At 51.7% G+C, this 27,338-nt stretch overlaps 1 protein-coding gene across 4 annotated transcripts in view; it reads right to left on the bottom strand.

The window, feature by feature from the left end:
* Positions 1–270: 270 nt before the first annotated feature.
* Kmt2d (lysine methyltransferase 2D) overlaps positions 271–27,338 on the bottom strand; it is a 43,413-nt gene continuing 16,345 nt past the window's right edge. For all 4 annotated transcript variants that reach the window (XM_042677667.1, XM_042677668.1, XM_042677669.1 and 1 more), the window contains 32 exons: positions 27,159–27,306; positions 26,892–26,957; positions 26,395–26,505; positions 26,069–26,206; positions 25,886–25,970; positions 25,424–25,665; positions 25,252–25,325; positions 25,003–25,053; positions 23,068–24,879; positions 22,770–22,952; positions 22,556–22,692; positions 20,406–22,324; positions 16,753–16,876; positions 16,560–16,644; positions 16,388–16,454; positions 16,036–16,268; positions 13,016–15,940; positions 12,739–12,879; positions 12,448–12,615; positions 12,138–12,297; positions 10,510–10,585; positions 10,158–10,333; positions 9,930–10,060; positions 8,949–9,081; positions 8,731–8,858; positions 7,442–8,582; positions 5,815–5,951; positions 5,579–5,709; positions 3,581–3,866; positions 3,307–3,380; positions 3,101–3,209; positions 271–2,938 (listed from right to left, as the gene is read on the bottom strand). In XM_042677667.1, coding sequence (XP_042533601.1) covers positions 2,846–2,938; positions 3,101–3,209; positions 3,307–3,380; positions 3,581–3,866; positions 5,579–5,709; positions 5,815–5,951; positions 7,442–8,582; positions 8,731–8,858; positions 8,949–9,081; positions 9,930–10,060; positions 10,158–10,333; positions 10,510–10,585; positions 12,138–12,297; positions 12,448–12,615; positions 12,739–12,879; positions 13,016–15,940; positions 16,036–16,268; positions 16,388–16,454; positions 16,560–16,644; positions 16,753–16,876; positions 20,406–22,324; positions 22,556–22,692; positions 22,770–22,952; positions 23,068–24,879; positions 25,003–25,053; positions 25,252–25,325; positions 25,424–25,665; positions 25,886–25,970; positions 26,069–26,206; positions 26,395–26,505; positions 26,892–26,957; positions 27,159–27,306 — 11,484 coding nt within the window. In that variant the 3' untranslated portion in view covers positions 271–2,845. The remainder of the gene's footprint in view (positions 2,939–3,100; positions 3,210–3,306; positions 3,381–3,580; positions 3,867–5,578; positions 5,710–5,814; positions 5,952–7,441; positions 8,583–8,730; positions 8,859–8,948; positions 9,082–9,929; positions 10,061–10,157; positions 10,334–10,509; positions 10,586–12,137; positions 12,298–12,447; positions 12,616–12,738; positions 12,880–13,015; positions 15,941–16,035; positions 16,269–16,387; positions 16,455–16,559; positions 16,645–16,752; positions 16,877–20,405; positions 22,325–22,555; positions 22,693–22,769; positions 22,953–23,067; positions 24,880–25,002; positions 25,054–25,251; positions 25,326–25,423; positions 25,666–25,885; positions 25,971–26,068; positions 26,207–26,394; positions 26,506–26,891; positions 26,958–27,158; positions 27,307–27,338) is intronic.

Below are 27,338 nucleotides of genomic sequence, written 5' to 3'. Positions count from 1 at the left end.
ATTTAAAATGTTCTTTTTTTATTTGTCGTTTAAAAACAAACTTGTAAGAAGCAAAATCCAAAACTTGCCCTTTGCCTCTCGCAACATAAATTATGTACAGTTCAGAATGATCGCTGATACAAAACATGCCGAGGGCGGGGTGGGGGTGGGGGCCGCTGGGGGCGGAGGGAGAGAGGGCGCTTTAAAAAAGGGAACCATTTCATCCGTTGTTACGAAGGACCAACCTTGCTGTACAGGATACACACACCACAAAATAAAGTCTTCACGGGATTCACACTTGTCAGCGATTTATTTTTTTTTTTTTTAAAAAGGGGCAGGGTCCTGGAGGTGAGGGTAGATGACGGTAAGGGGGAGAAACTGAAAAATTGAGTATGTGCAAGTGTAAACCAACCCAAAATACAAACACGGGGGGGGGGGGGGGAGTCTGATGCAATTATACAGGCAGGGTTCTTAAAAAAAAAAAAAAACCCAAAAAAACAAAACAAACAAAAAAAACCAACAACCAAAATTCCAACCTTGTAGCTTGGGTCTGAGTTATAGTTTATATAAAAATTAAAAACTGTATAAGAGTTCACTAAATTCTACAGGACTATGGGATACCTAGCATATGCTTACAAAGTCTGCCCTATCTCCTTTTCCTAATCCCAGGGCCCAAGCCCCAAACAACCACAGCCTGACTTCCCAGAGCATTATCTCCTTCCCAGTAGCCTCCACCTTTCTGCTGTGGCTTTGGGGGGCAGCAGCTCATCCTCCCCACTGTCTGATCTAATTGCAGTGATTCCTGTGGGAGTGGGGGGGGGGGGATGTTACTCTCTTAAACATTTGCAGCTTGAAACAGTTGAAGCAACTTAAAAAAAAAAAAAGAAAGAAATCTCCCTACCCCCATCAATCCACAACCCCGCAATTCAAAACAAAACAAAAACAAACCTAAAATCACAACAGCGACCATGCTTCCCCTCCAGCAGGCCAGCCCATCTGCCACCACCAAGCCCACCCCTACACTCCCGACATCTGATTCTTGAAAATATTAATTACAAAATGCCCTTCGCCCCCAGCCCCCAGGAGAGAACTGCATATAAGCTTCACCATCATCCTATGGCTCCCTACCAGAGAGGGGACAGGGGCCTTACCCATCCTCTACCTACCCACACCCCCAGGAAGAGGTTCAACTGCAGCACAAGCTTGGGCAGAAAGGGGAAGGAAAGGGAGGCAGGGAACCCATCACACTCTGGCTCCCCCTGGGGCCAGCTCACTTTTGTGCGTTATAACATAGTCCAACTATACAACAGGGTAGAAATCACCCAGCCTCTCTCTATACCCCCACCTTACAGCAGTCACAGCCAGGGGGGTGGGGAGTGGGGGGGGGTGAGAAAAAGGGCGGTAGGTTGGGTAATGGAGGGGGCTCCCCCACAAGGGGAGCTCCATTTGTCCGCCCCACACCCCCCTACCATTTATAAACTGGTTTTGTAAAAAGAAAATAGATATATTTATATAGAATATATAAAGCACAAAAATTAGTAGTTTTACATTTGCTCTCCCCGGGGGTGAGGGGAGAGGGGAGGGTTCTCACCTCCAGCCGGCTCCCCCATGCCCCACAAGACTATGTACAATCCCATGTATAAATAGATAAATACCCCCCACCCTCCCCGCGCTGACACTAAGCTCCCCACCCCCACATCACCACCCCTTCCCACCAGACCAGCAGCAGTTTGGTGACTGAGGAAAAGTGGGAGCTCCAGGCCACACCCTGCCTCACTAGGTATGGGCATGCCACTCAGGGATAGCCCTCACCCTACCCCCCACTGACCCCATCCAGGGGCTGGAGGGCAAATGGGCTCATGATGAGGTTGGGAAAACAGCGGGGAAATGTCCTGGTCCTAGGTTTAGCACACCGCTCCTGCCCCCATGTCCAGATGGAGAAGGAAGTCCTAGAGCAACTAGGGGCCAGTCATCCCCAATCTTCATCACCATTTGCCTCAACCACCATCCCATGCCCAGAATTAAAAACAAAGATGGATTTTTTGTTGTTGTTTTTTTCTTCCTCCTCCTACCCCCCCTTCCACCCACTCAGAAGAGGGCAGTGAGGTGGGGGAGAGGGTTGGGGCAGTAGGGGGCTTGGAGAGGGTCTCACATTTCAAAACAGCAAAAAATCCAACACTTAAATGAGGTAGGTGTGGGTGCGGGGTCTCCTTGCCCGGCTTGCCCAGCTCGCCCTCCTGGGCAGCTGGATGCCTCTTTCCCGTTCATGTTGCATTTGTCAGAGTGGAAAACAAGGAAACACAACCCATAGAGAGACAGAAACACAGAGGAGAAGAGGGAGACAGAGACAGATAGAGAGGGAAGGGGATGGGGGTGAGGGTGGGTGGGGGCAGGACCCGGCAGGCAGGGCCAGGTATGGGACCCGGCCTTTGGGATTGTCAAGCTTAGTCAAGTCTCTTTGCAGCCTTGAGTTGGGCCAGAGAGGTCAGTGGGAGCAGCAGGGCTGTGAGGCCTGGCCACACATCCTCTTCCCCCCTCCCTGCTGCCTCCCAGATGCTTCTGGGTAGTTCCCGGCCCATATCCCCCTCAAACCTGAGATGCCCATGGCTGCTTCTATCTAGCCCCTCTTGGAGCTGGGGGCAGAGATGCCAGCCTGAGGGCCGGTGGTGGGGAAGAGGGTTGTCCCTGGTGCCCAGGGTGGGTTTGGCCTAGGGCCCTCTGCCCCAGCCTCCTGCTTCAGGGGCTCCAGTCAGCTGGCAGCGCCAGCCCTGGGTCCTGGCTCTGGCTGCTACCTCTCTTCCCCTTCATCCCTGGCGGGAAAGAGGTTGGAGGGTAGGACTCCCCTGCCTGGTAGCCTCAAAGCTTCTTAGTTCATCCATTTCCTACAATTCCAGGCTCCACAGTGACAGGGAATCTTGTGCTGATCGTCCTCAAAATCAAACTGATAGTCATAGGTCAGCTGAAAAAAAAAAAAAAAAAGAGGGTAGAATCAAGGTTTGCTCCCAAAGGAAGGGAGCAGAGGGCCAAAATGTGACAGAACCCAACTCCTAAAGAATAGAAAAGGGGGCCAGGAAAGAAGGAACAGCTACTTTTGTCAAGTCCTCAAGATTCTTCTTCTCACCTCCTCTCCTTTGGGGATTCGCCGGCTGGAGATGATGATGATTTTGTCTTCCTTGTCAAATGTTACGACTTCAGCCACACAGTTAGGGGCACAGGAATGGTTAATGTACCTGCCCAGTGGGACACAAGTCATTAATACTAGGCAACTGAGACAATATTGGCTCCTTGTTGGCCCTGCCACCCAAATCCTTCCTTCCTCCCTCTCACCTGGCAGGGCCTCCAGTCAACGTAGCATCAATCACATGTTCATTGTTTATTCGGAACATGTAGATGCCTCGATTCTACAAAGGCAGAAGTTGCAGAAAGACAGACAAGGTTATCAGGTAAACAGACTGAGGTAAGTGGACTTATGTGGTATATCCATTTCTCCTGTTTTCCCATCATGCACTGCTTTCTGACTGCCGTCTTGAGCCCAAACCTTCCCCTTGCTCCTTGGCTGAGTGTGGACAATGACCACAACAGCCCTTCATACAGCCCATACCTGCTCCTCATAGATTTTCTCCCGTCGGTTGGCCACCTCATTTCGAATAATGGTACCAATATACTCGATGACCATTGTGTGCTTTTCTAGGTCCTTGGCTGCATAGAGGCCCAGGCCCTGGATACGGGACCGAGCCAGATAAACATTGTTCTTCCACTCCGTGCGCAGGCGCCGGTACTGAGATGACTTGGAGTGCACGAACTGCTTGCTGTATGGGGTGTTGGTCTCGCCTGTGAAGGTGCTCTGATATGCCTTAGACATGCTGGTGCTGTTCAAGGTATGGGGCCTGGGAGGTGATACAGTCCATGACAAGAGAGACAAAGCATATACTACCCACCTCTTCTCTGGGAATACAACATGCCAGCAATGGGCATGTATTGCCAGCAAGCATTGAAGTGCTGCCTTGGGAGGAGAGTAGAGGCACTCAGGTCTCAGCTCTCAAGAGGCAGCAACTAGTTACAGGGACCCTTCTGATACTCTGGGTAGAAGAGACAGCCCAAGATAGGGGGTAGGTATGGAGGGAAAGGGGGGCACCAATTCCCCTACACTGAGCCTGTTCTCCCATTCCTCTCTTTCTACCACCCTCCTGCCAAACCATACATTAAGGCCACGCTCCTCTGGGAGGTCTTCCTCAAGCAGCCTAGGCCTGGAATTTAAGCTGATGGTTTGTCCAAATGTCTGAAGCTTACCTCCTGCCCATGCTGTAAGCCCTGAAAATAGGGGCCATCTCTACTACAGTGGCTGAATTAGAATAAAAAAATGGCTGTGCATTCCCAGCCTAAAGGTGGTATCCTTGCCTTTTTTCAGTCTGTCCCATTCCCTGACATAGCATCGGGCTCTGTGCAGATGGCTCAGTGCAGGGGAATGACTGCTGCCTGGCGGTATGCCTTTCACCACCCTAGGGCACCAGCCAAAGTCTTGCCCATCCCAGAGCAGTGGTTTTCAAACGTTTCCATTCTTTTTTTCCTTTTTCTTTTTAAAAGATTTTTTTTCTTTAATAAAATGTTGGTCAGAACTCCAGTCCATAAGATAGGTTAAAATGGAGCTCTTCTGGTTAAAACTATTTTTTTTTTTGGGGGGGGGGGGAGGGTTTTAACACATAGGAAGGGCTAAGTTCTGCCCATTTTTTTTGTGTTCCAGGACTTTTGGAACACACACACATACACACATACACACAGTTTGAAAACCACTGTTGTAGAGCATCAAGGACTAGGGCTGATTAGGGGTGGAGTCTCTGACGCTCTACAGTAACTAGGAGTCAGTCACCAAAGGTCCTCAAGAAAGCCCTGCAACCATGGATCCTGCCTCCCTCTACCCAAGGACCAGGGTTAGGCTATTGTGACATACAGAAAGAACAGTGACCCACAAGTGAAGAAGTAAGGGTCTAGTCCCAGCTGTGTGACCTTTATTTAGTCACGTAGTCTTTCTGGGCCTCAGTGTTCTCAGCTGTAAAATGGGGGTCATACCACCTGCCCTACCTACCTCATAAGGTTGTTGTGAGGATCAAATGAGATAATGGATGTGAAAACGCTTTGAAAAAAAAAGTATAAAGTGCTATACAAATGTAAGGTTTTATTATTTTTCTATTATATTTCTAATTATTTCTAACACCAACTTGGGAAGGGAAGGTGATCCTAGCGCTCATAGGGTGTCTGGGATTTGGGAGTTATCACAGGCCCTTTGGAAGCAAAACTGAAGAAGGAAAAAAGTGACAAGACTCCTCCTATATTTCATAAAGTTTCACCATTGTCTATCAAAAAACTTCCCCAACAAACCATTCCCACTAGTCAACCCAGTACACCTGAGCAGATTAGGGAAGAGGAGAGGGGTACCCTACTGATACACATGTGCTCTTTAATCTGGAAGTTTAAGCGTTAACCCCCCCCCTCCCCCCGTCTCTGAGGAAACTCTAATCCCAATCCCAAACTCTCAAGGTGGCCAAAGGATCCCTATAAACACCCACCCCCACAGGCTCCAGCCCCAGGCCCACAAGCTCACCGTTTGTAGTGTGTGAGGATCTTAGGCTCTGATCGGGCACAGCCAGTGGGGTTGATCATGAGTGGCAGCTCCATCAGGGGGTGGCGCCCATAGCGGAACAAATAGTTTTGACAGCTCTCCACCCCAGGCAGCTGTGGGCACAGGTAGTGCTTGCCTCAGCCTCTGAGCTCCTTGGGGACAGAGCCAAGATTCCCAGTGCCCACCTCATGCCCCAGACCACCTGGCCCCTTGCTTACTGATTCAGCTATACGAAGCACAGCATGCACCGTCAGCCCAAAGAGCTCCTCTCCTTTTAGGTACTCAGGGAAGAGCCTCAGCATGTCAGCCTCTTTTCTCATGGCAGCCACAGGTTCAATAATGCGATTCCACACAGCTAGAAGGCAGAAAAAGAAAGCTCCTCTCAGAGGCTCCTGACTTCTAACTCCTCACAAATTTTTTTGTTTGTGTTTTATTTTTTCCCTACAAGTATGGACCTTCAGGACCCCCTCCTGGCTTTCTACTCCATGCAGACTTCAATGGTGGAGGAGGATCATAGAGTTTGTGATACAGAAACACAAAAACCCAGGTCCCTTAGGGCTGGGAAGGTGGCTCAATGGTAGAGCAATTGCCTTGCATACATGAGGCCCTGGGTTCGATTCCTCAGCACCACATAAGCAAAAAGAAAAAAGCCGCAAGTGGTGCTGTGGCTCAAGTGGTAGAGCGCTAGCCTTGAGCTGAAGAGCTGAGGGACAGTGTCCAGGCCCAGAGTTCAGGCCCCACGACCAGACCCAAAAAACAAACAAACAAACAAACAAACAAATCCAGGTTCCAGAGGGCCAGAAGAAGCCTTGGTCTTCTGAAAGAACAGGTATGCTTTGGAGTTGGGAAGAATTGGGTCCAAGTACTAGTACTAGCCAAGGGACTTAAGCCACATACCTAAATCTCTCTGTAAGACTCAGTCCCTTTTCTTGTTTTTGGTCAGTTATGGGGCTTAACTCAGGGTCTGGGCACTGTCTCTGGGACCTCTCACTCAAGGCTAGCACTCTACCACTTTGAGCCATAGCTCCACTTCTGGTTTTCTGGTGGTTAACTGGAGATAAAGAGTCTCGTGATGTGGTAGAGTGCTAGCCTTGAGCTGAAGAGCTGAGGGACAGCGCCCAGGCCCAGAGTTCAGGCCCCACGACCGGACCAAAAAAAAAAGACTCTCATGATGGACTTTCCTGCCTGGGCTGGCTTTGAACCACAATCTTCAGATTTCAGCCTCCTAAGTGGCTAGGATTACAGGCGTGACCCAGCTAAGATTCAGTTCCTTTGTATATACTGGGTGTAATAGTACTTACCTCATAGAGTTGCACGAACGATATAACCCATATAAATCACTTTAGTTTGTGACCCATAGTACATGATTAATAAAAGTCACGAGTTTCTTGATATTTTTATGATTAACACAAAAATTGCAATAAAAAGGAGCACGGGATATAGCTCAGTGCCTAGCATGTGGCAGACAAGCCCTGGGTTTGAATCCCAAGTACCAAAAAAACAAACAGAAAAAAGATAAAATATTTTATATAGGGAAAAATGAACACAAGGAACTTAGGATTAGATTGGGTACACCAGATGATGGGAGTGTCAGAACTGATATCCAATCCACCAAAGATGGGAAAAGGAACCAAGAAGCAAAATAGCTGCTCAGAATTTTCAGGAGAGCCTCCTGCTTGCTTGTCTAGAGATAGAGGAGAATCACTCACATGGAAGCTGCAAACCCTCTAGAAAACCCCTGGAGAAACTCACCCAATTTCTTATTACCTAAGTAATAGGTAATAAGTGAAACTCACCCAATTTCTTATTACCTAAGTAATAGGTAATAAGTGACTTAGTGCTCACCTTGGGGAGAAGCATCAATGAAGACTATGTCCTCCAGACCCTGCTCCATGACTTTGATTATAAACTCTGGCCGGCCATTATTCTCACTGATGGAGCAGCGGTAGCAGCAGCGGCGATTATTAGTACGGAGGCTCCAGTAGATGCGTGTAGCCTCATAACCCACAGGATAGAGGGCAGTGGCACTGTGGAAGTCGGCCATCTGGTGAGGGAGCAGCTGTCCAATGGCATGGAACACAAGACCCCCCACACGGAACATGTGCAGTCTTTCTCCCCTCTGGATGATGCTGGCAATTTGCTTTACTTCATCTCGCTCAATGTAGACCCGCCGGAAGACTGCAAACGAGCTCAGCTCCTGCTCACAGGGCCCCTTGATCTTATGCATCGGACACAACATGGTCTTGTCCTTGAAGAACATGCACTTGGCGCGGATGGCACAGGCAAAATGGTAGACATTGGGGCAACGCATGCGATTGCAGCTGCTGGTGGCACCAGTTCGCTGGCACAGAGAGCACTTGGTTAGCAGCCCTCGGTGCAGGGCAACCTCCACATTCATCAATGCCCCACCCTGGGTCTCATACACCTCTGTGGACCACAGAGCACAGTTGAGGTGCACCCATAGGTCTAGGTCCAGGTTGAGTAGGCGGGCGGGCCCATCCGTGGCCCCGTCCCCCTCTTCATGACAGAAGCAACAGCGCCGCATGTCTCGAGGCACCTTGTCAGGTCGCAAGGCTGTGCCAAGCTGCTCCATAAACTCTGCCACCTCTCGCTCATCCTCCTGACGCCCACTGCTCTTCTGGATGGTCAGCAGAAGCCGCAGTCGCTTCCAGCGTACCCCCTTCCACTTCTTGAGGCGAGGGGGACGGGAATCTTCACCTTCATCAGAGGGCCGGGCTCGGGGCTTGGACCGGGTCGATTCAGGGGATGAGGCCAGTGGCAGGGGTGAGGGGATTGGTGGCTCAGTAGAGGGTTCAGCCTGAAGTTCAACAAGGGGATCAGCAGGGGGGCTAGCAGGAGAGGGTGCCAAGGGGGATGGAGGTGGGGAGGGTTCTTCAGGAGGTGGAGCAGATAGCTGTCGCACATCCAGATTGGAGACGTTGTAGGTGTAGCTGTGCTGGATGGATGGCTCTGGGGCAGGGCTCTCCTACAGGAAGGCATTGTTAAATGTTAATTAATTAATGCCAGTTCCTCAGCTAAGCAGCTCTCCTTTGTCTCACCCAGATTTTACATACTCCACAATCTTGTACTTTTTTTGCCCTGCCTCACAATCCTCCCTCCTCCCCTAAACTCACCTGTTTGAGGAGGTTCAAGATGTCTAGCTGGCTCTTAAGAGTGTAACCAGGCAACACTGCATCAAACTGCTTCAGCCAATCAGGGCCAGTGTCTGAGCTCTTCCCACTCAAACCCTTTTCTTTCCCACCTACAGAAAAGAAGGGGTCAGAACCTATAGAAAGGAAGGGGTGGAACCCTTCCCTCCTCCAATCCCAAGGTACTCTCTTGCCCTACTCACCAGGACCCTCAGCTTCCCCCTTTTTAGGCTCAATGCCTGCTCGAGCAGGGCTGTCTGGAAACAGCACCTCGTAGGAGTTGGGAATCTTCATGCTTAGTAGCTCTGCCACTGCCACCATCACACCATTCAGGTTCTGTTAAGGTGGACAAAGGGATGGGAGAGACAAGTCAGCAGTGTTTGAAGTAATCATGAACTGGGTGGGGACAACAACACTTGGAACCCACTGCCCAAGTGGTTAGCTCGTGCTGTCCATGCCACTCCAGATCTCACCTATCTTATAGCAGCCTTGCCCAAACCACTGTGGATACCCACAGGAGCTCCCACAGGAAGGGAATGACAAGAGTTTAGGGGCTGGGAATGTGGCTCAGTGGTAGAGTGCTTGCCTAGCATGCACGAAGCCCTGGGTTCAACTCCTCAGTAGCACATAAACACAGAAAAAGCCAGGAGTGGGCTGTGGCTCAAGTGGTAGAATGCTAGCTTTGAGCAAAAGAAGCTCAGGGAAGTGCCCAGGCTCTGAGTTTCAAGCCCAGGACGGGCAAAAACAAAACAAGAATTTAGGAAATAATCCTCTCTCTATTCACAATTTGGGAGTTCACCCAATGTTTGAAAAACGAGGGGTGGTCTTGTAGAAATAAAGAAATAAAAATGGATAAAAATGGTGCTGTTGTTTTAACCAGGTTTTCCAGTTTTCTTTGTCCACAAAACCCTGCTCATGTTCAAAAACAGCAGTGTTCTGCCAGCTGTGACTGAGAAAGAACTATCTTGTAGCATTTGTCACACTGAAACACACTGTTGAATTGTTTGTCTTTGCTTCTACAAGATGAGCCCCTGGAGGGAAGGGACCATGCTTCATTTACCCTCATTCCATAGCCGCTAGCCCAGGCTTTCACAAACACTATGTACTATTGAAACTCTTTTTATCCAAGCAAACTCCAGGAACTGCTCCTTGGCCAGGTTTCCCTTGGGCTCCCCAGGACACACCTTGGCTGCAGCCGCAGACACTGTCAGCATGACTGACACCTCACTTCCTTTGCCCTTCTCCCAGGCTGTGACAGGTAGCTTTCCAAGGACCTCCAGGTCGAGGGCCCCATAAGGTTTGGTATCTGGGAAGACTGAATGAGAAAAGAATTCATGTAGACTCTGCTGCCTCCTTCCGCCACTCATCCCTGGGTTCAGACAACTCTGGCTCATTTTCAGAAGAGCACACACCTGGGATGCTGGCCCGAGGAATGATGGGGATGACGGGTGAAAGAGCACGGTTGTCCTGCTCCCACTGGCGTGAGCCCAGCTGTGGAAAACGGGAGGCTTCCTCCCCCAGGATGCTCTCGGGGGATGAAGCTGGCACAATGCTATCAGGAGAATCACTGTCCTCATCACTCTCCATCCTACAGGATAAGCGGAGACATCTGTTAGTATAGCCCTGTGGTTTTTCTCCCAAATGTAGACATTAGCAGGTATTACAGCCTTACTTGAAATCTGCCTCTGCCTTTGGCCCAGAAAAAAATAAAGCCACCCTGTCCTCTACCCTATTCCGTACCCACATTTTTAGGCCCACTCTCACCTGACATCCTCCGTCTGGTTGTGAGGGGGTGTAGGCAAAGCGGCCAGCAAGTCTAGACTCTTCACCTCTGAAGCATCTGAAGTGTAGGAATGGAGAGAAAAGTTGGGGTCATACTGGATGGCATTTTCACACCAATATTCCAGGATCAACTAGCATGAGATCTAGTTCAGCATTAATATGATTGACCATCTGTTCATCTACCAGTTTGGGTTAGACAAGCTTTATTTATAGAGTCTTTCTAGTGTGGCAGTTACTGGGCTTTAGGTATCTTTTTTTCTCTTTTTGTTTTTGTCAGTTGTAGGACGTGAACTTGGGGCCTGGGAGCTCTTTCTTCTTTTTTCTTCTTCTTCTTTTTTTTTTTTTTGCCGGTCCTGGGGCTTGAATTCAGGGCCTGGGCACTGTTCCCAAGCTTCTTTGTGTTCAAGGTTAGTGCTTGAGCCACAGAGCCACTTCTGGCTTTTTCTGAATGGTTTATTGGAGATAAGAGTCTCAAGGACTTTTCTCCTGGGCTGTCTTCCAAATGTGATCCTCAGATCTCAGTCTCTTGAGTAGCTAAGATTACAGGCATGAGCCACTAGCATTGGCCCTGAGCTCTTTAAGGCTAGTGCTCTACAACTTTGGTTTTCTGGTGGTTAACTGGAGATTAGTCTGACTTTTCTGCCCAGGCTGGCTTTGAACTGTGTCCTCAGATATCAGCCTCCTGAGTAGCTAGGATTGCAAACATGAACCATCAGCACCTGGCTTTCCTTCTCTCCCTCCCTGTCCCCCCCTTTCCCAGCCCCCTTCTCTATCTCCAGTACTAGGGCTTGAACTCTGGGCCTGGGAACTGTCTCTGAGCTTCTTTTGCTCAAGGCCAGCACTTTACCACTTGACCTACAGCACCACTTCTAGCCTTTTCTGTGTATGTGGTACTAAGGAATTGAACCCAGGGTTTCATGCATGCTAGACAAGCACTCTACCACTAAGCCACATTCCCAGTCCTCCTTTTGTCAATTTCACTTTTTTTTTTTTGCCAGTCCTGGGGCTTGAACACAGGGCCTAGGCCCTGTCCCCAAGCCTCTCTGTGCTCAAGACTAGTGCTCCACCACCTGAGCCACAGCACCACTTTCATCCTTTTCTCTTGTTTAAGCTGGGGTCTTACTATAGCCCAGACTGGCCTTGACTTGATGATTCTTGTGCCTCGCTTGGTCTCTTGGGTGTTGGAATTACAAGAATGTACCACCACACCTAGCTAAGTACAGTCAGTATTTAATCTAATGGCTCTATGAGATAAACATTAGAATACCCAATTTATAGAAAGAAAATTGAGGCTCACACCAAGTCAATCAATTTACTTGACTAAAATAACACAGATAAATATATTCAGATAGCAGAGTTCAAATCTAGGTCAGAGTACAACTCCGCACTCAAGAAAGCAGGACTGTTCCTTCCACACAAAGTTTCTCCTTGTCACCAACCTCCCCAGTTGTCTTTGTTCCGACTCTAGAAGCCTATCCTTGCCCTCTCAAAAAAATGCCATCAGTCTTGATGAGGCCCTTCCCACCTGGACAGCCTATCCTGTCACTGGACGCTAAGCTACTCCCACCCCAGCCACCAAGTTGGGAAAGGAAAGTGGGCTCTTCACTTACCCCTCAGGGCTCCTTCTGTGTCTCGGGCAGAGGCCGCGTCCTTGGGGTGCTCCCCCAGCTCTTCAGAAGGAGTGATACCGTTCACCATCTTCTGCTGCACCGATGGGGGTGGGGTGGGGGGCAGCGACGAGGGTGGTGTCGGCGGGTTACTCAGGTTATTCTGAGGGGTGGGGTGGGTGTTGTGTGCAAGATGGCATAGGGAGACTGGTATAATCTCCTGGCCCCATACTACAATTTCCTCCAGTCTGCAGCTCTGCCCCCACCTCCCCAAAACTTCACCATTCCCAAAAGGTATTGCCATTTTTCTGACCTTGGTGAGCAGCTGGGAATAGTAGTCAGAGCTGGCAGCCAGTGCCCCACTTCCAAAGGCTCCCCTCAGCTGGCTCTGCCCACTGATTGGGCAGCCACTACCAAAGGGAGCAAAGAGGCTAAAATTGGCAGTGATGGTAGGTTCCGTCAGGGGCAGCAGAGAGAGTTCCTATGAGGGGCAAGATGACAAAGTTGGAAACCTGCAACATTTGCATCTCTGTCACTGTACAGCTGGGGGACAGGGTGTCCCTTATCCTGGGATGGTACCAAGGGACTGGCTCCTGGGGGTCACCTGTTTCAGCTGTTTCAGCAAGGCCTCGTTGGACCTGACCCCGTCCTCCTTCCGCAGCTTCTTTCTGGAGCTCACCAACCTGTCGCTTGCCTTCTGTACCCGCTTGGGCTTCGGTGTCAATGGCTTCCTCGCTGCTGCATCCTAAGCCAGATAAGCCCTATGAATACTGCCGCCCTCACCCTCACAGGCCTCACCTGCTCTGCCTGACCCTGACCTGATGGCTCTGCCTCCCATCACTCCAGACCCCACTGTCTGTCACTCTCAGCACAGTACTCACCTCCTTGTTGCTGGAGGTACCCTGTAGTTTCTGCTCCAGCCCTGCCAGCTTGCTGTCAATGTGCCCGTTGATCTCAGCTCGCAGTCCCTCAGGCCCCCGCCCAGCACTGAGTTGCACATTCTTTGCCCGAAGAAGCTTCTGCAAGAGCAGATGCCCAGCCTCTGAGCGGGTGCCTGCCAGCAGGAGGTGGTTGCTGGTACCTGGTGTCCCTAGTGGCTCCCCATTGGCCTCCCTCTTCACTGCCTGGGATCCCAGGGCACATGGCTCTTCCCGAGGTTCTTGCTTGATGCTGAGTTGGGGTGCCTCTGGCACCACCTGTCCATTCACCTGCTCCAGATGCCCAGGTACCAGGCTGCTCTGCTCTGGCTTCTGAGCTTCTGCTAGGTTTTCTGGGGGGTCCCAGGGTCCCAATCCCTTGCCAAAGAAGGTATCAGCAAGCTGGGCAGCAGCAGGTGAGACCCGCCCAGAGGGCAACTCCAAGGTTGGTCCTTGGGGCTTTGGAGTCCCTGGATGATTGGGGGTGAGCTGGGAACTGGGGGAAGGTAATTGTGAAGAAGGTCTCTTTGGCTCTTGGGGGCTGGATGGTGGAGGTGTGGGATGGACAGGACCAAGGACTGGTCCTGTGGATAAGGCTCCTTGTGGGACAGAGAGCCGGGATGGGCCCTGAGGTCGAGGCCCTGCCCCTGGCTCCTGGAGAGGACCTGTCTGAGATCCAGGGAAGCCCCCAGATTGAGGTTGGCAGCCCAAGAGGCCCTGAAGAGGAGATGGCTGGGTACTAGGCTCCTGAAAGGGTGGAGTCTGGCGTACTGTCTGACTCTGCTGCAGCTGCCGCTGCATCAGGAGTGCCTGTAGCTGCTGCTGCTGCTGAGGACTCAAATGCCGCAACTGTGGATTTTTGGCCAGAACTCCTTGGAGCTGTGCTCGAAGCTGACCCACTGTAGGCATGACTCCAACCCCAGGCAGACTCTGCCCAGAATGGGGGACAGGTCCTGGTTTAGGAGGCTGTGGCCCTGGATTATTCTGCATGGGTCGCTCTAGCCCAAGGGGCTGCTGAGGGCCCAGAAGGTTCTGGGCCACTGACCCAGTCTGCTCCACTAAGGAAACAGAGGGTTGAGCCAGCAGGTGGGGCACAGATGAGGCCTCAGAAGATGATCCGCTGCCCATCTGCTGCCCATGGCTTCCTACACCTGCTGTGTGGAGCAAGTTAACTTGCTGCTGCGGTTGTCCTGGGAGCCTCAAAGGTGGCTGCACCTGCACAGAGTTGGGTTGAGGCTGGCCCTGGGGTTGGACCAGCAGGAGTTGTGAATCCCCAGAGAGGGAGGGCTTTACCTCCCCTGGTTCAACAGCCATTGGCTCAGGTAGAGTCCCCATTGCTAATGATCCTCCCTGATGTGGTGAGGGCCCTTCCGTGACCTCTGAAGGAAGAGCCGTCTCTACAGTGTTTTGTTCCTTGCCCGTCAAGATAGTTGGGCCTAGGGCTCCAGAGCTAGAAAAGTGTTGAAGAGGTTTAGCTGGCATGCCAGGACCAAGGGTCACCTGCTGTGGGTGTGGCTGCTGCTGCTGCTGCTGCTGCTGCTGCTGCTGCTGAGGAGACAATAAAGTTCGACTAGGGTTCAAGAGGCCCATCTGCTGCTGCTGCTGCTGCTGTTGCTGTTGAAATGGCTGCTGCTGCTGCTGCTGCTGTTGCTGTTGAAATGGCTGCTGCTGCTGCTGCTGCTGTTGCTGTTGAAATGGCTGCTGCTGCTGCTGCTGCTGCTGTTGAAATGGCTGCTGCTGCTGCTGCTGTTGCAATGGCTGCTGCTGCTGTTGCTGCTGTTGAAACTGCTGCTGCTGTTGTTGCTGCTGAAATTGCTGCTGCTGAAGCTGCTGTTGTTGAAGCTGCTGCTGTTGGAATTGCTGTTGCTGTTGGAGCTGCTGCTGTTGCTGCTGTTGGAGCTGCTGCTGTTGTTGTTGCTGTTGGAGCTGCTGCTGCTGCTGCTGCAAGGAGCCCAGAGGCTGAGCATTTGGTTTGGGCTGTCCACTGTGTGACATCAGGCCTTGCTGAAGATGAGAAAGCCCCACCATGGATCCCTGCTGTTGATGTTGGTGTTGCTGCTGCTGTTGGCCTGTAGCCAGCCGATGTCCCATAAGGCCATGACCCTGCTGTGCTAGCTGAGGGGAACTCAGTACCCGGGACTGCGCCATAAGCACCTGTCTGTGAGGGCCCTGAGGACCCAAAGCTCCAGGGTGTTGCTGCTGCTGCTGCTGCTGCTGCTGCAACACTGCCACCTGGCCAGGACCTAGCATGCCCTGGGAACCCTGAGGTTGTTGGGGGGACAGCTGCTGGACTAGCAGGCCCTGGTGACTGCTGGGAGGCAGAAGCCCTTGGGGCTTGGGACCTAGGCCCTGGTTAGCCTGTACTCCGGAACCCTGCTGCTGTTGCTGCATTGCCACCTGTCCTAGTAGATGTTGTTGCTGTTGCTGCTGCTGCTGCAGTTTCTGGGCCAACTGCATACGCTGTTGCTGTAGCTGTAGCTGCCTTTCCTGTAAGAGCCTTGAGTCAGGTCCCAGGTTGCGGAGAGCAAGATTACCAGGGAAGAAGCCCCCTGAGGGGCCAACCAATGATCCAGCCCCACCAGAATGCTGCTGTTGCTGCTGTTGGGCGAGGGCTGTGTTGAGAAAGGGGCCAGTAGGCTGTCCAGGTAGGACCATACCCCCAGGGGGCAGGCGAAGACCTCCGGCTTGCCCACCTGGGGGTCCCTGTGGTGGTTGCAACCCATGGCTAGGAAGTAGCTGGCCAGGGAGTTTTGAGAGTAGCCGTGGACTCTGAGAAGGGCTGAGAGCCAGTACGGCCGAATGCTGCTGCTGCTGCTGCTGCTGTTGCTGCTGCTGTTTGTTTCGATATTCTGCCATAAGGTTAGTGTGCTCCTTTTGCTGTTTCCGGACCTGGAGGATCAGAGAAGTCAGTCTAGAGCCTGCCCACCCATGCCATCTCTTGTGCCTGGATTCTGGGTGCTAAGCCGAAGTTTGCTTTCCCCTACCTGATCAAGTTGTTTCTGGATCTTGCTCTGCTGCTCTGTAACCAACTTTAGCTTCTCAGCATCAGCTTCAGGGAACTCACGACCAGCCTTTTTGGCAGTGCGCTGCTTGGCACACAGAGCCTTCCGGGACTTACGGTGCACACCAATCTGCTCCTCTAGCACCTTCAGCTGCATCTGTAGAAGTTGCTGGGTGTGGAACAACCACTCTTCATACTGCCGCTGGTCAGCCTCATCTAAGAGACAAAATGGGGATGTCAAGACCTGAAAAAATGGTGACTCTGATCCCTCTCTCTATATATATAGGTTCTCTAACAACTTCCGTGCACTCTTTCCTTCTATGCCTTATACTCACTGATCACTCCCTGGGCAAAAGTAGGTGGATTGGGACGAGGCTGGGAGGGATCACTGGCATTCCGCTCCTGTGATGAGAGAAACTGCTAAAAGGTCATTGTTCCATGCCAGGTCCTAAGAACAGCATCCCTACAGCGAAATACCTAAGTTCTTACTCCACCACCATCACTTACTTGCCCACTTCCAGGAGTCACATGGTTCTGCAGATCACTGCTGGATCCCCCAGAAAGCCTCTGAGCTAGCAGCGACACTTGCTGCCTGCAGTTCATAAAAAGCATGGAGGATTAAGTGTTGGAGAAGGCAAAGTCAAGAAGGGAAATATGGCTGGGAAAGAGAAGTGCCAGCTTCACCACATCCCAGTCTTACCTGTTCATGCCAGGTGCCACTCCAATGCTGCCCTGAGCCATCACTTTCTTGATGCCTTTCAAAGCTACCATCTTGGCCTTTGCAATAGGATCAATGATATCTTCTGCAGCAAATTTGTCCAGATCTGGCAAGGGATGAACCAAATGAGCTGTTTTTTTTGTTTTTTTTTTGAGGGGGGGGATCAATGCTTCATTGTATGATTCCTATTTGTTCTAACATCTTGACTTTCACCAAGGCACACAGAACAATGGCACAGCCCAGCAAAAGGGCCATTAAACTAGGAGCCTGATAGCCTGGTGATATAGCTCTATTATTCCCAGGATATGTGGTCCTGTTTTTCCTTGCACCGTACAAGGAAAAGAGTCAGTAAATATCTGTTAACAGATTGACATCACTTTACTACTCTGGGCCTCAGTTTAACTCTATTTGATACAGATCAGGATCCCTAGTCAGCCTACCTAATGGAGCTATAGAGAACTATGCATAACAAGAATGTGGGTACACTCTATGAAGTGAAAAGTACTTATCAAAGTAGTATACTTAGTGCAAAGAGAGTACCTAGAATCCAAGAATGTGTGCACTCTGGCAAAGCCCTAGATGTAGAGCTGTTTGGGACACAAAAAGGAATTACCTAATAACTTATTGTTCTATCAGTCCTATTTTTTTTGTTGCTGGTTTTATGTTTGTGTTTTAAGAGAGAAGCAAAGCTGGGCATGGTGGCTAGCTCTACAATACTAGCACTTGAGAAGCTGAGACAGGAGGATCCTAAGTTACAAGTCAGCGTTAGCTACACAGTGAGACCTTGTCTCAAAAAAAAGGGGAGGAGGGGAATCAGGTTGAGGAAAGGTGGGAGGACACAAGGAAGAGGTAACAATGTTCAACAAGAAATGTTCTCATTACCTTACTTATGTAACTGTAACCTCTCTGTACATTAATCACCCTTACAATAAAATAAAATTTAAAGACAACAACAACAAAAAATAGTGCTGGTGGTTCACACTTATAATCTTAGCTACTCAGGAGACTGAGGTCTGAGGATCATGGTTTGGAGCCAGCTGGGGAAGAAAATCCACAAGACTCTTATCTCCCATTATCCAGCAAAAAACTAAAAATGGAAATGTGGCTCCAGTGTAGACCGCCAACAGTAAGCAAAAGAGTGGAGTAAAAGCCAGGTGCTGGTGGCTCATGCCTGTAATCCTAGCTACTCAGGGGGCTGAGATCTGAGGATCTTGGTTCAAAGCCAGCCCAGGCAGGAAAGATCATAAAACTCTTATCTCCAATAAACCACCAAAAAGCCAGAAATGGTGCTGTGGCTCAAGTGGTAGAGCGCTAGCCTTGAGCTGAAGAGTTGAGAGGCAGCACCCAAGCCTAGAATTCAAGCCCCACGGCTGCAAAAAAAAAAAAAAAGAGTGGAGTGAAAAAGTTGATCAAGATAAGGTCTTAAGTTCAAACCCCAGTACCAGCACCACAAAATAATAAGAAGAGTAAGAAGGGGCTGGGAAGATAGCTCAGTGGTAGATTGCTTGCCTTGCATGCATGAGGCCCTGGGTTCAATTCCTCAGCACCACATAAGCAGAAAAAGCCAGAAAGTGGCTCTATGGCTCAAGCGGTAGAGTGGTAGAGCCTTGAGCTGAAGAGCTGAGGGACAGCGTCCAGGCCCAGAGTTCAGACCCCATGACTGACAAAAGAAGGAGAATGAGGAGGAGGACAAGAAGGGGGGGGAGGGAAGAAAGAAGAGAAGGGAGGAGAGGAGGAGGAGGAAAGAAAGAAGAAGGAAAGAGAAGGAAGAGGTAAGAAGAGGAAGAGGAGGAGGAAGAAGAGGAAGAGGAGGAGGAAGAAGAAGTAAAGAGGAGGAGGAGGAAGAGGAAGAAGGCGGCCGAGAAGGCTATGACAATGACTAGGTGCCAATGGCACCTAGCTACTATAGCCCTAGCTACTCAGGAGACAAAAATCTGAAGATTATGATTCAAAGCCAGCCACAATAGGAAAGCTCATGAGACTCTTATCTCCAATTAACCAGCAAAAAGTCTTGAAGTAGAGTTGTGGCTCAAGTGGTAGAGCATTAGCCTTGAGCAAAAAAGCTCAGGAACAGCACCCAAGTACTGAGTTCAAGACTCAGGACTGGCACAGATAGAGATAGATTAGACAGATAAATAGCCATTTCTCCAAATAAAATCTTCCTAAAATTATGTACTTTATTATAGATAGCTTCACTACACTGCTCAGAAAATTTAACTGATTCTCCACATTCTAATGGATTAACCCATCTCACTGGTCCAGAATTGTGAGGCAGTTAAGAAAACTACCAGTAATCAGATCTAGTCTGCTACTTACTGTTTCTTCTCTGTAATCAAAGAGAACAGTTTACCTATTTAATGAGTCTGTTGAGATGATAAAAATAGACAATGAGGATAAAGCACTGCTTGTCAAATAGTAATTACTATAACTATGTTATAATTGGTCTTCCACAATATGGCTCTACTTTTTTTTAGGCAGTCCTGGGGTTTGAACTCAGGGTTTCATGCTAGCTAAGCTAGTATTTTACCACTCAAGCCAAACCCACAGGCTTCTAGTTCTTTCCAAAATCAACTGCCTCACTTTTTTTTTTTTTTTTGTCAGTCGTGGGACCTGAACTCTGGGCCTGGGCGCTGTCCCTCAGCTCTTCAGCTTAAGGCTAGCACTCTACCACTTGAACCACAGCACCACTTCCAACTTTTTCTGCTTATGTGCTGCTGAGCAATCAGCAAGCGAGGCAAGCACTCTACCAATGAGCCACATTCCCAGCCCCCAGCCTCACTTCTCTACACTACTTCACTCATCTCCAAACATTCCACAGATTTTCCCAAGTGAGGCCAAAACAATCTCCACCTTTTCACTTACCTGGATTGATTTTCCTTTACCTCTTTTTTTCCAAGTCCTAAACTTCCAGCCTGACCATAGTGACAAAGCCTTTGCTGATCAGGTTTCATTCATTCATTCCATTAGTTTATTCAGATATCTGAATGCCTGCTACATGTCAGAAATGTCACTCTGCCACCCTCATCCCCCTCTTTTTTTGGTCACTATGGGGCTTAAACTCACGGCAGGCCTGGGTACGGGCCCTGAGCTTTTTTGCTCAAGGCTAGCACTCTACCAGGTTGAGCCACAGCTCCACTTGTGGTTTTCAGGTAGTTTAATTAGAGATAAAGAGTTTCATGGACTTTCCTGTCCAGGCTGACGTCTGCTAGGATTACAGTCATCAACGCCAGCCTGTCACTTCCCTTCTTAAAAGCTACCATGCTCTTAACTACACTAGCTTTGGTGTTTAGCCAAACCTCTTTTGTGTCCTCTCTCTTTTTTTTGGTCAGTCATGGGGCTTGAACTCTAGGCGTGGGCGCTATCCCTGCGCTCTTCAGCTCAAGGCGCGCGCTCTGCTACTTGAGCCACAGCGCCACTTCCGGTTTTCTGGTGGTTAATTGGAGATAAAGAGTCTCACGGACTTTTCTGCCCGGGCTGGCTTTGAACCGTGATCCTCAAATCTCAGCCTCCTCAGTAGCTAGGATTATAGGCGTGAGCCACCGGCGCCCGGCTCTCGCTCTCTTTACTAGGGCTTAAGGTTACTAATAACAAAGATCAATTCTTAGTAACTCAACTATGCTATGAGTTGATGTTACCTGTATCTGGAAAGAAGCTGTTTGCCAGCTGCTGCTGCATGGCTTGCTGCTGGGGCTTCATGCACATGGAAGGTGGCATGGTGCCCAGGGGCTTCTGTGCTAGCATTGGCTGTTGGCTCTGCTGAGGCACCAAGCCTGCCTGGCCCCCATGCTGCGCACTTAGCATATGCCCTTGGTTGGACACCATGGCCATGGATGGGGCCAGCCGCTGCTGGAGGGCATGAGGTGGCGCCTGTGCTGGCATCAATGGTTGGCTCAATCCTTGTTGTCGGGAACTTCCAAGACTCAGGGCAAGCTGCTGCTGAGGCCCAGCCAAGCCGGGAGAAGAGCCCTCATGTGGCAAAGGCATGGTCTGGGCAGGACCTGGTGTGGACATCAGGGAATGTTGTTGCTGCTGCTGTTGCTGTTGGGCAGGCTGTAGCTGTGCTGAAAGTTGCTGCTTCTTTTGCAACTCCTTCTTCTCATGCTCCAACAGGTCCTCAATGAGCAGGGGCAACTCACTGGCTACCAGTGAGCTCTCCATCTTGTCCAATTCATCCCCAGATGTTGTCTGCCCACCAGGCAAAGTCAGGGCCCCAGTATCCAGCTCAAACTTCTCCAGAAGAGAGGATCCTCCTGGGCCACTAAGTGGGCTGGGAGTTAGTAGGTGAGCTGGTGGGCCTCCTGTGGCCCCAAAGGGACCTTTCTCAGCTGTGTGCCCACTGCTGGAAAATGGCCCTGTGCCCATCCGGGTATCCCGGCTGCCCATCACACTCTGTCCTGGCTTCAGCCCCAGGCCAAGAGAAGTAGCAGATGCTGGCTCGACCTTGGGGGTGGTAATGGTGAACTGGCAAGGGGAAGGATGACGTCCACCCTCCTCTACCTTGGGCTTCACCTCAGGGAGCACAGATGCCAGGCGGGACTCTGTGTTATCAGTGGCAGGGGGTGGGCGATCCTCGGGGCCCAAGGGTCCTGGCTCTACCCCCCGAAGCAGAGCCTCTCTCTCAGCCTTCTCATTTGCTGACTCTACCAGCCTTAGGTGTTCATTGAAGATGTCCTTCTTGTCCCCAGTGTCTAGCTCAGGGTCGGTATACGCCAGTAGGTCAAACTCATCTCCATTGAGCAGATCATCCAGGTGGGGATCATTAGTCTCCAGGTTTTCCAGGGTACCCAATTCATCATCACCCTTGGCTACATCCACACCCAGGCCTAGGTGAGCGAGCTCTTCATCATCCTCTAGAGCCTTGTGAGCATCAAAGTCATCATCCAGCTCAGGATCTTCACAGGGTAATTTCCCAGTCTCCAAGGTCAGAGGAGGGGGGCGGCCAAGCTCAGCACTTGATGGGGGCCGACTGACCAGCTCTAAGCCAGCTGGCATGGCAGGACCCTTGGTGTGTGCGGTTGCATGGAGGTTGTTGTTCAATTCAGGAGCCAGTGGGGCCGAGGGTTTTTGTGGGGGAAGGCCTGTTACTGCCAGGCCACGAAGCCCTTCAGAAGCCAGTCGATGAGGGTCCTCACTTACAGGGTAAAAACGAGGCCTCTGAGGGGGACCCTGACCTGGAAATGGAGACCCCCCAGGTCCTAGTCCTTTCTGTACATTGTGTCGTAACTCAATGAATTGGGCAGGACCAGCCGGACCAGGAACTGGCTCAGCAGGGCCTGGCAGGCGAGCAGGAATTCCTGCCATGGGAGAGCCTAGTGCTTGGCGGCCAAGTTCAGGTGCAGGAGTTGATGGAAAGCGAGTAGACATAGCAAGTCGCATAGAGGTTGCTGTTGTTGCTTGTTGTTGTTGCTGCTGCTGCTGCTGTTGCTGCTGCTGCTGTTGCTGCCACAATTGTTGTTGCTGCTGCTGCTGCTGCTGCTGTTGCTGCTGCTGTAAGGGCAGGGACCCAGGATAGGGCGTGCGCTGATAGAAGGCCTGAGAGCCTCCTACCAGTTGCCTGGAAGAAATATGCAGTAAGTCAGTGAGATGAAATCAAGATGGAGAACTAGAACAGGGGCTTAGGGCAGTGAGGAAGGACCAAATGAAAACAGTGAGGGGGAAGGAATGAGGAGGAAGAGTAAATGACATCAGGAAAGGATCAGTGCAAGGGGAAAATCAGAGGGGACATGCAATGTTGGTAAAACTGGATCTTTTGGTTTACCCTGCAAGGAACCTCCTCGAGCCTCACCTGCTGTTCATATCCATAGTGGAAGGTGTCGCGGATGGAGGTGGCCGGGAGAGACGATCATCGCTGGGGAAGGCCCCTGATCCCATGACAGGGCCACCTAGCTTGCCTGGGGGTAACCCCACAAGGTTGCTCTTGTCCTAGAAGTCAGAAGTATAGATGAAGGTAAGGCTACCTTCAGGATCTTGGCCCCAACATCTCTTGCCAGTCTACCTACCTGGGTCCCAGTGAAGGGGGTCTGGCCTCGACTGAGCTGCTCAAAGGCAGGGCTGCTGGGCTCAGCACCCCAGCTGCCCGAGGGCCCCAGTGCACCCGCAGCTGCTGCCGCTGTTTCCTTCTCTTGTCTCAGGGTATTGCGCTGGATCTGCTGCCGAATAAGTAGCTCCCGTAATCGCTGGCGCTGTGCAGAGAACAGAAAAGAGAAGCAATCCCATTACCTTCTGACCACAGATGGGGCTGGCATAGACGGGGTAGGGGCAGACAGGGGGCCACTCAGCTCCAGGATGTTCACTTACCTGACGTTGTTTCTCCAGCTCAGTCTGACTAAGGGTGGACATGCCTGGATCCTGGGTACTGGGGAGTTCAGGTACTGCCAAAGAGCTACTCATTGCAGCCCCTGGGTCTTCTCTCTTTTCAACTGGAGAGGTGATGCCTGCCCGCTGAGAGGCTCCATGGGACAGGTAGGGGAGGGATCCGTCCGGTGCAGGTGGTGGTAGAACAGATGTGGGGCGCAGTGGGGACAGCCCATAGCCCTCCCCTGAAGACCCACTGTTGGGCCCCAGAGGGCTGCCCGACTGATGGAAGTTCCCAGTGGCTCCTGTATAGTTTGTGCTTTGAGGCTTGCCCAAGGTGGGGCCAGGCCCAAAATGGCTGTTGATCCCATGGGGTGGAGGGAGACCAGGCTGTGGGACAGGGGGCTTTAGGGAAGAATCCCCTACAGCCTGGGGAAAAGTGAAACGCATAGGAGAGGGGGTACCCACAAATGCACCTGTCCCAGGAGAGCGGGCAAAACTGGGGGGCTGCCCAGTTGGAACCTTGGCATGGAGCTCACCTGCTGGTCCTGAGGGCAGGGCTGCTGGGAAGCCCCCAGCCCCCAGCGGAGTGTGGGCTAGAGGCCCAGCCTTAAAGGCAACTTCAGGGGGCTGGGGCCGAGGTGGCTTATGCAATGGGGCAAATGGGTCACGGGACTGAGGGCGTGAGGGTGGGCGAGAATAAGGGTCAGGGGATTGGAAACGAGGGGTAACAGGGGACGGGCAGAAAGCCTCAGTGGACAAAGGACGAGGGGTCAGTGGTGACTGGGAGCTGGACTGGGACTGAGGACTAGCTGGCACTCGGGAGAAAGGGTCTGAAGGCAATGAGCGAGGGGGTAGGGCACAGCAGCTCTCAGGAGGCGGGGGTTGGGGCCGAGGGGTCAATGGGGGCTGAGCATAGGGGTCAGGGTAGGGACCAGGGCGAAAGACCTCTGGGTGGTTGGGAGGAGAAGGGGCCAAAGCCTGGGCAGGGGGTGGCTCCTGAGGCCGTAGGCCTAGGCCTGGGCTCTGGGGCTCTACCTGAGATGCCCGAGGGGTCAGGGGGGCTTTGAAGACATCAGGTGCCTTTAACTCCAGGCCACCAAGGTGGGGGCCTGAGGAGGGTGAATTAACAAAGCCCAGGTTTGGGGGCCCATAGTTAGGAGAGGATGCCCCAAGCTCTTCCTTCTTCACCTCTAGGGCCTTCCGGGATTCCCCAAAAGGTGGGGGTGAGAGCAGGGGCTCGGAAGTTTTGCCTCCTGCTCCCCCTGGGCTCTCAGGCACAGCCAGGTTGTCCAGTGAAGGGCAGCGGGGTTTGAGGAAGGGGTCAGGTGTAGAGGGCTGGTGTCGAGGGGTGCCAGGTGGGGTGGTGTGAAATTCCCCCGGCTGGCCAGTCCCTGGGCGAGATGAGGCACCCAGCATCGGGGGCTGTGTGGGAGCCCCAGTTGGACTTGGATAAGGGGGATAGGTGGGTGGTGCTGCAGGAAAGCGGGGCTCCAGGGCGTAGGCAGGGGCCAGTCCAAAGGGGTCCTGCGAAGGCACTTGGGCAGGCACCTGGGGCGGGAGCTTGAGGAAGAGCTCACCAGGTGAGTCGGGGCCGGGCACCGTGCCCGCTGGCAGCTTCAAGAACCCATCCGCAGAGGTAGACAAGCTGGCGGGGGTAGTGGGGCTGCCAATGAAAATGGTGGGGGCCGCAGCGGGGGGCGGACTGCCCAGTGCCCCTGGCTGGGGAGGGATGCGGAGATGGAGGGCCGGTCGATCAGTCTTACGGGCTATGTCGCCCACCTTGGTCTGCTTGTTGATCTGGCTCTCAGCCTGCTACAGGATGAGAGCAAGCACAAAGCAATCAGACACTTAGAGGCAGGACCCACACTCTCCCCCTATAAAGAAGCCACCCAGTTGTTAACCTTGATGGCTTGGACCAGCCCAAACTCCACTCACCTTCTGCACCTTGTTGATGCGATGAGCAGCTCGGTTATCTTTGGCCTTTTGCTGAGGGACACAGGACACATGTATGGCTTAGCACTCACATCTCAATCCCACCCTCATCCTTTACAGTGTTACTCAAACTCCTTGCTCAGAAGCCTGTCCCCCAGGCCCAGTTGCTTTTACGGCACTAAGGGTGAATGCCCTAGGGACATATCCCTCCATTTTGGCTCCCAGGATAGCTTATGCTCTTTTCTGATTTACCAGGTAGGGGGCTTTGTCAGCAGCTGGAACTTTTCTCCAGAGCTTCATGATTTGTTTGCAACGGCTAGACCAGTCTGGAAGGCAAAAGGTCTGAGTTAGAGAAGTCTCAGCAGGTGACCCCTCCACCTTTTAAGCTCCCAGAGTGTCTCTCTCGCCCTCTTCCCACAGGTACCTGGATAATCTTGCTTGAGATTAGGAAAGTTAATGTTGGCATAGAGCACAGGCGAGATGGTGGAGAGCTGGCCCAACTCCTCGTCCTTCTCCCAACGCTGTAGACTCCGCTGGTTATAGGAGAGCCCATCGCCCTCACCCTCTGTGGTAGGGGTGGTAGGTGTGGAAGGTGTGGTGCCTCCTGATCCTGTCCAGGGGCTGTCTGGCTCACCGGGTTCTGGGCTAAAGAAGCCCCCGCGCTCCCTGGGGCGCAGGGGCAGAGAGTCACAGGGGGTAGGGATGCCACAACCCACCCTAGACAAACAGCCCAGAGACCTAGGCCACTGCCCTGCCTCAACAGTGTGGCCACTAACAAGAGAATGGGAGCAGCAGTCACTACAGTGATCTAGGAGGCAAGGTAGGAACCAGGCTGGAGGGGAGGGACAACAGGGACTACCCCTAGAAGTTGAGTGCAGATACCAACCTAGAATCCAGGAAGGGAGACTGGCAGAGGCCTGGATAGGAATCCATTGGGCTGCTGGAAGATAGATTGCCCAAAGGGAGTCCACCTATAAAAAGGACAGTATCAGAGAAAAGGAAGTAAGTAGCTACTTAGGGAACAAATTCAACCACAGCAGTCTTCAAGACACTCTCTCTGTCTTATCACCTTGGAGAAAGGGCCTCTGCAGTGGTGTACGGCTCCCTTCTAGGCCAGGAGTTCCACAACCCAGATGCTGCTCTCGTTCAGAACCCAGGACATCTTTAAAGAGCTGCTGTAGGTCCTTGGACTCCATCTTGGGTAGTTCTATGGGGAAATGATCAAGGACACTGCTGAGGAAGACTTAAGAGGTTCACAGGACACTTTAGATGTACAAATGGTCACAGCCAGAAGGGATGGTCAGGATTCCCCATGAAAGCTATGCAGATCAGTCCCATAGTTAGGACCTTCTGCGTTCCAAAGGGGGACCCTTGAAGAAGACTTCTCAGTCTCACCTTCTGTGGGAATCCTGTCTAAGTCAGAGCTAAGCATCCCTTCACCTGGGGTGCCTGGCTTCTCAGGGTCACTGGGTACTGGGGATGCCTTTACACCCCCATCCTCAGGTCCTGCAATTGCCAAGAAAAACCCATCAGCCAAGCCCACCATGAAGCACAGCAGGGCAAAGAACAGTGTCTAGCCTCCAGGGGAAGAACAGACTGGTAGATGCAAAGCCAAGTCAGGACATATTTCCCTCATTGATTCTTTTTTTTTTTTTTTTTTTTTTTTGGGGGGGGGGGTGGTCCGGTCGTGGGGCCTGAACTCTGGGCCTGGGCACTGTCCCTCAGCTCTTCAGCTCAAGGCTAGCGCTCTACCACTTGAGCCACAGCACCACTTCCGGCTTTTTTCTTTTTGCTTATGTGGTGCTGAGGAATCGAACCCAGGGCCTCATGCATGCAAGGCAAGCACTCTACCACTGAGCCACTTTCCCAGCCCCTCCCCCATTGATTCTTACCTGGTGTATCAGCCATGCCTTCAGGACCACGTGACTCTTCATCTGCAGCATCTGGACCATCATCTCCTACAAGCAACAGTTTCCACTCCAATCAGTGATACACAATATCCATTGCTCACAATGGGTCCCTAACCTCACAGGTCAGGGCCCTTGGCCTACCCTTAACACATAGAGACCCAGTCCCTTTCTCCTCCAGACACCTTTGTCAGCTCCTGAGCAAGAGGCAGGCTGGATCTCTTCACACCACTTCATCTCCACATAACTAACCTTTTTGCAATGTAGGGAGATCCTTCCTGTCTGAGCCTCCATCTCCCCGGGGTTTTGAAGTTCCTAGTCCCAAATTTGGTCGGCCTACCCCAACTGCAAAAAGGGCCTTCCGGCTCAGGTCCAGCAGCTCTTTCCCAAAGAAGGCTTCCTGTGGGAAGAATCAGGAGAAACAGTTTCTTG

Source organism: Dipodomys spectabilis, unplaced genomic scaffold (assembly GCF_019054845.1).
Source record: "Dipodomys spectabilis isolate Male_0828 unplaced genomic scaffold, ASM1905484v1 ptg000039l, whole genome shotgun sequence".
Classification (NCBI taxonomy): domain Eukaryota; kingdom Metazoa; phylum Chordata; class Mammalia; order Rodentia; family Heteromyidae; genus Dipodomys; species Dipodomys spectabilis.
The sequence above is the reverse complement of the archived record's forward strand: the minus strand, read 5'-3'. Positions and strand labels throughout refer to the sequence as shown.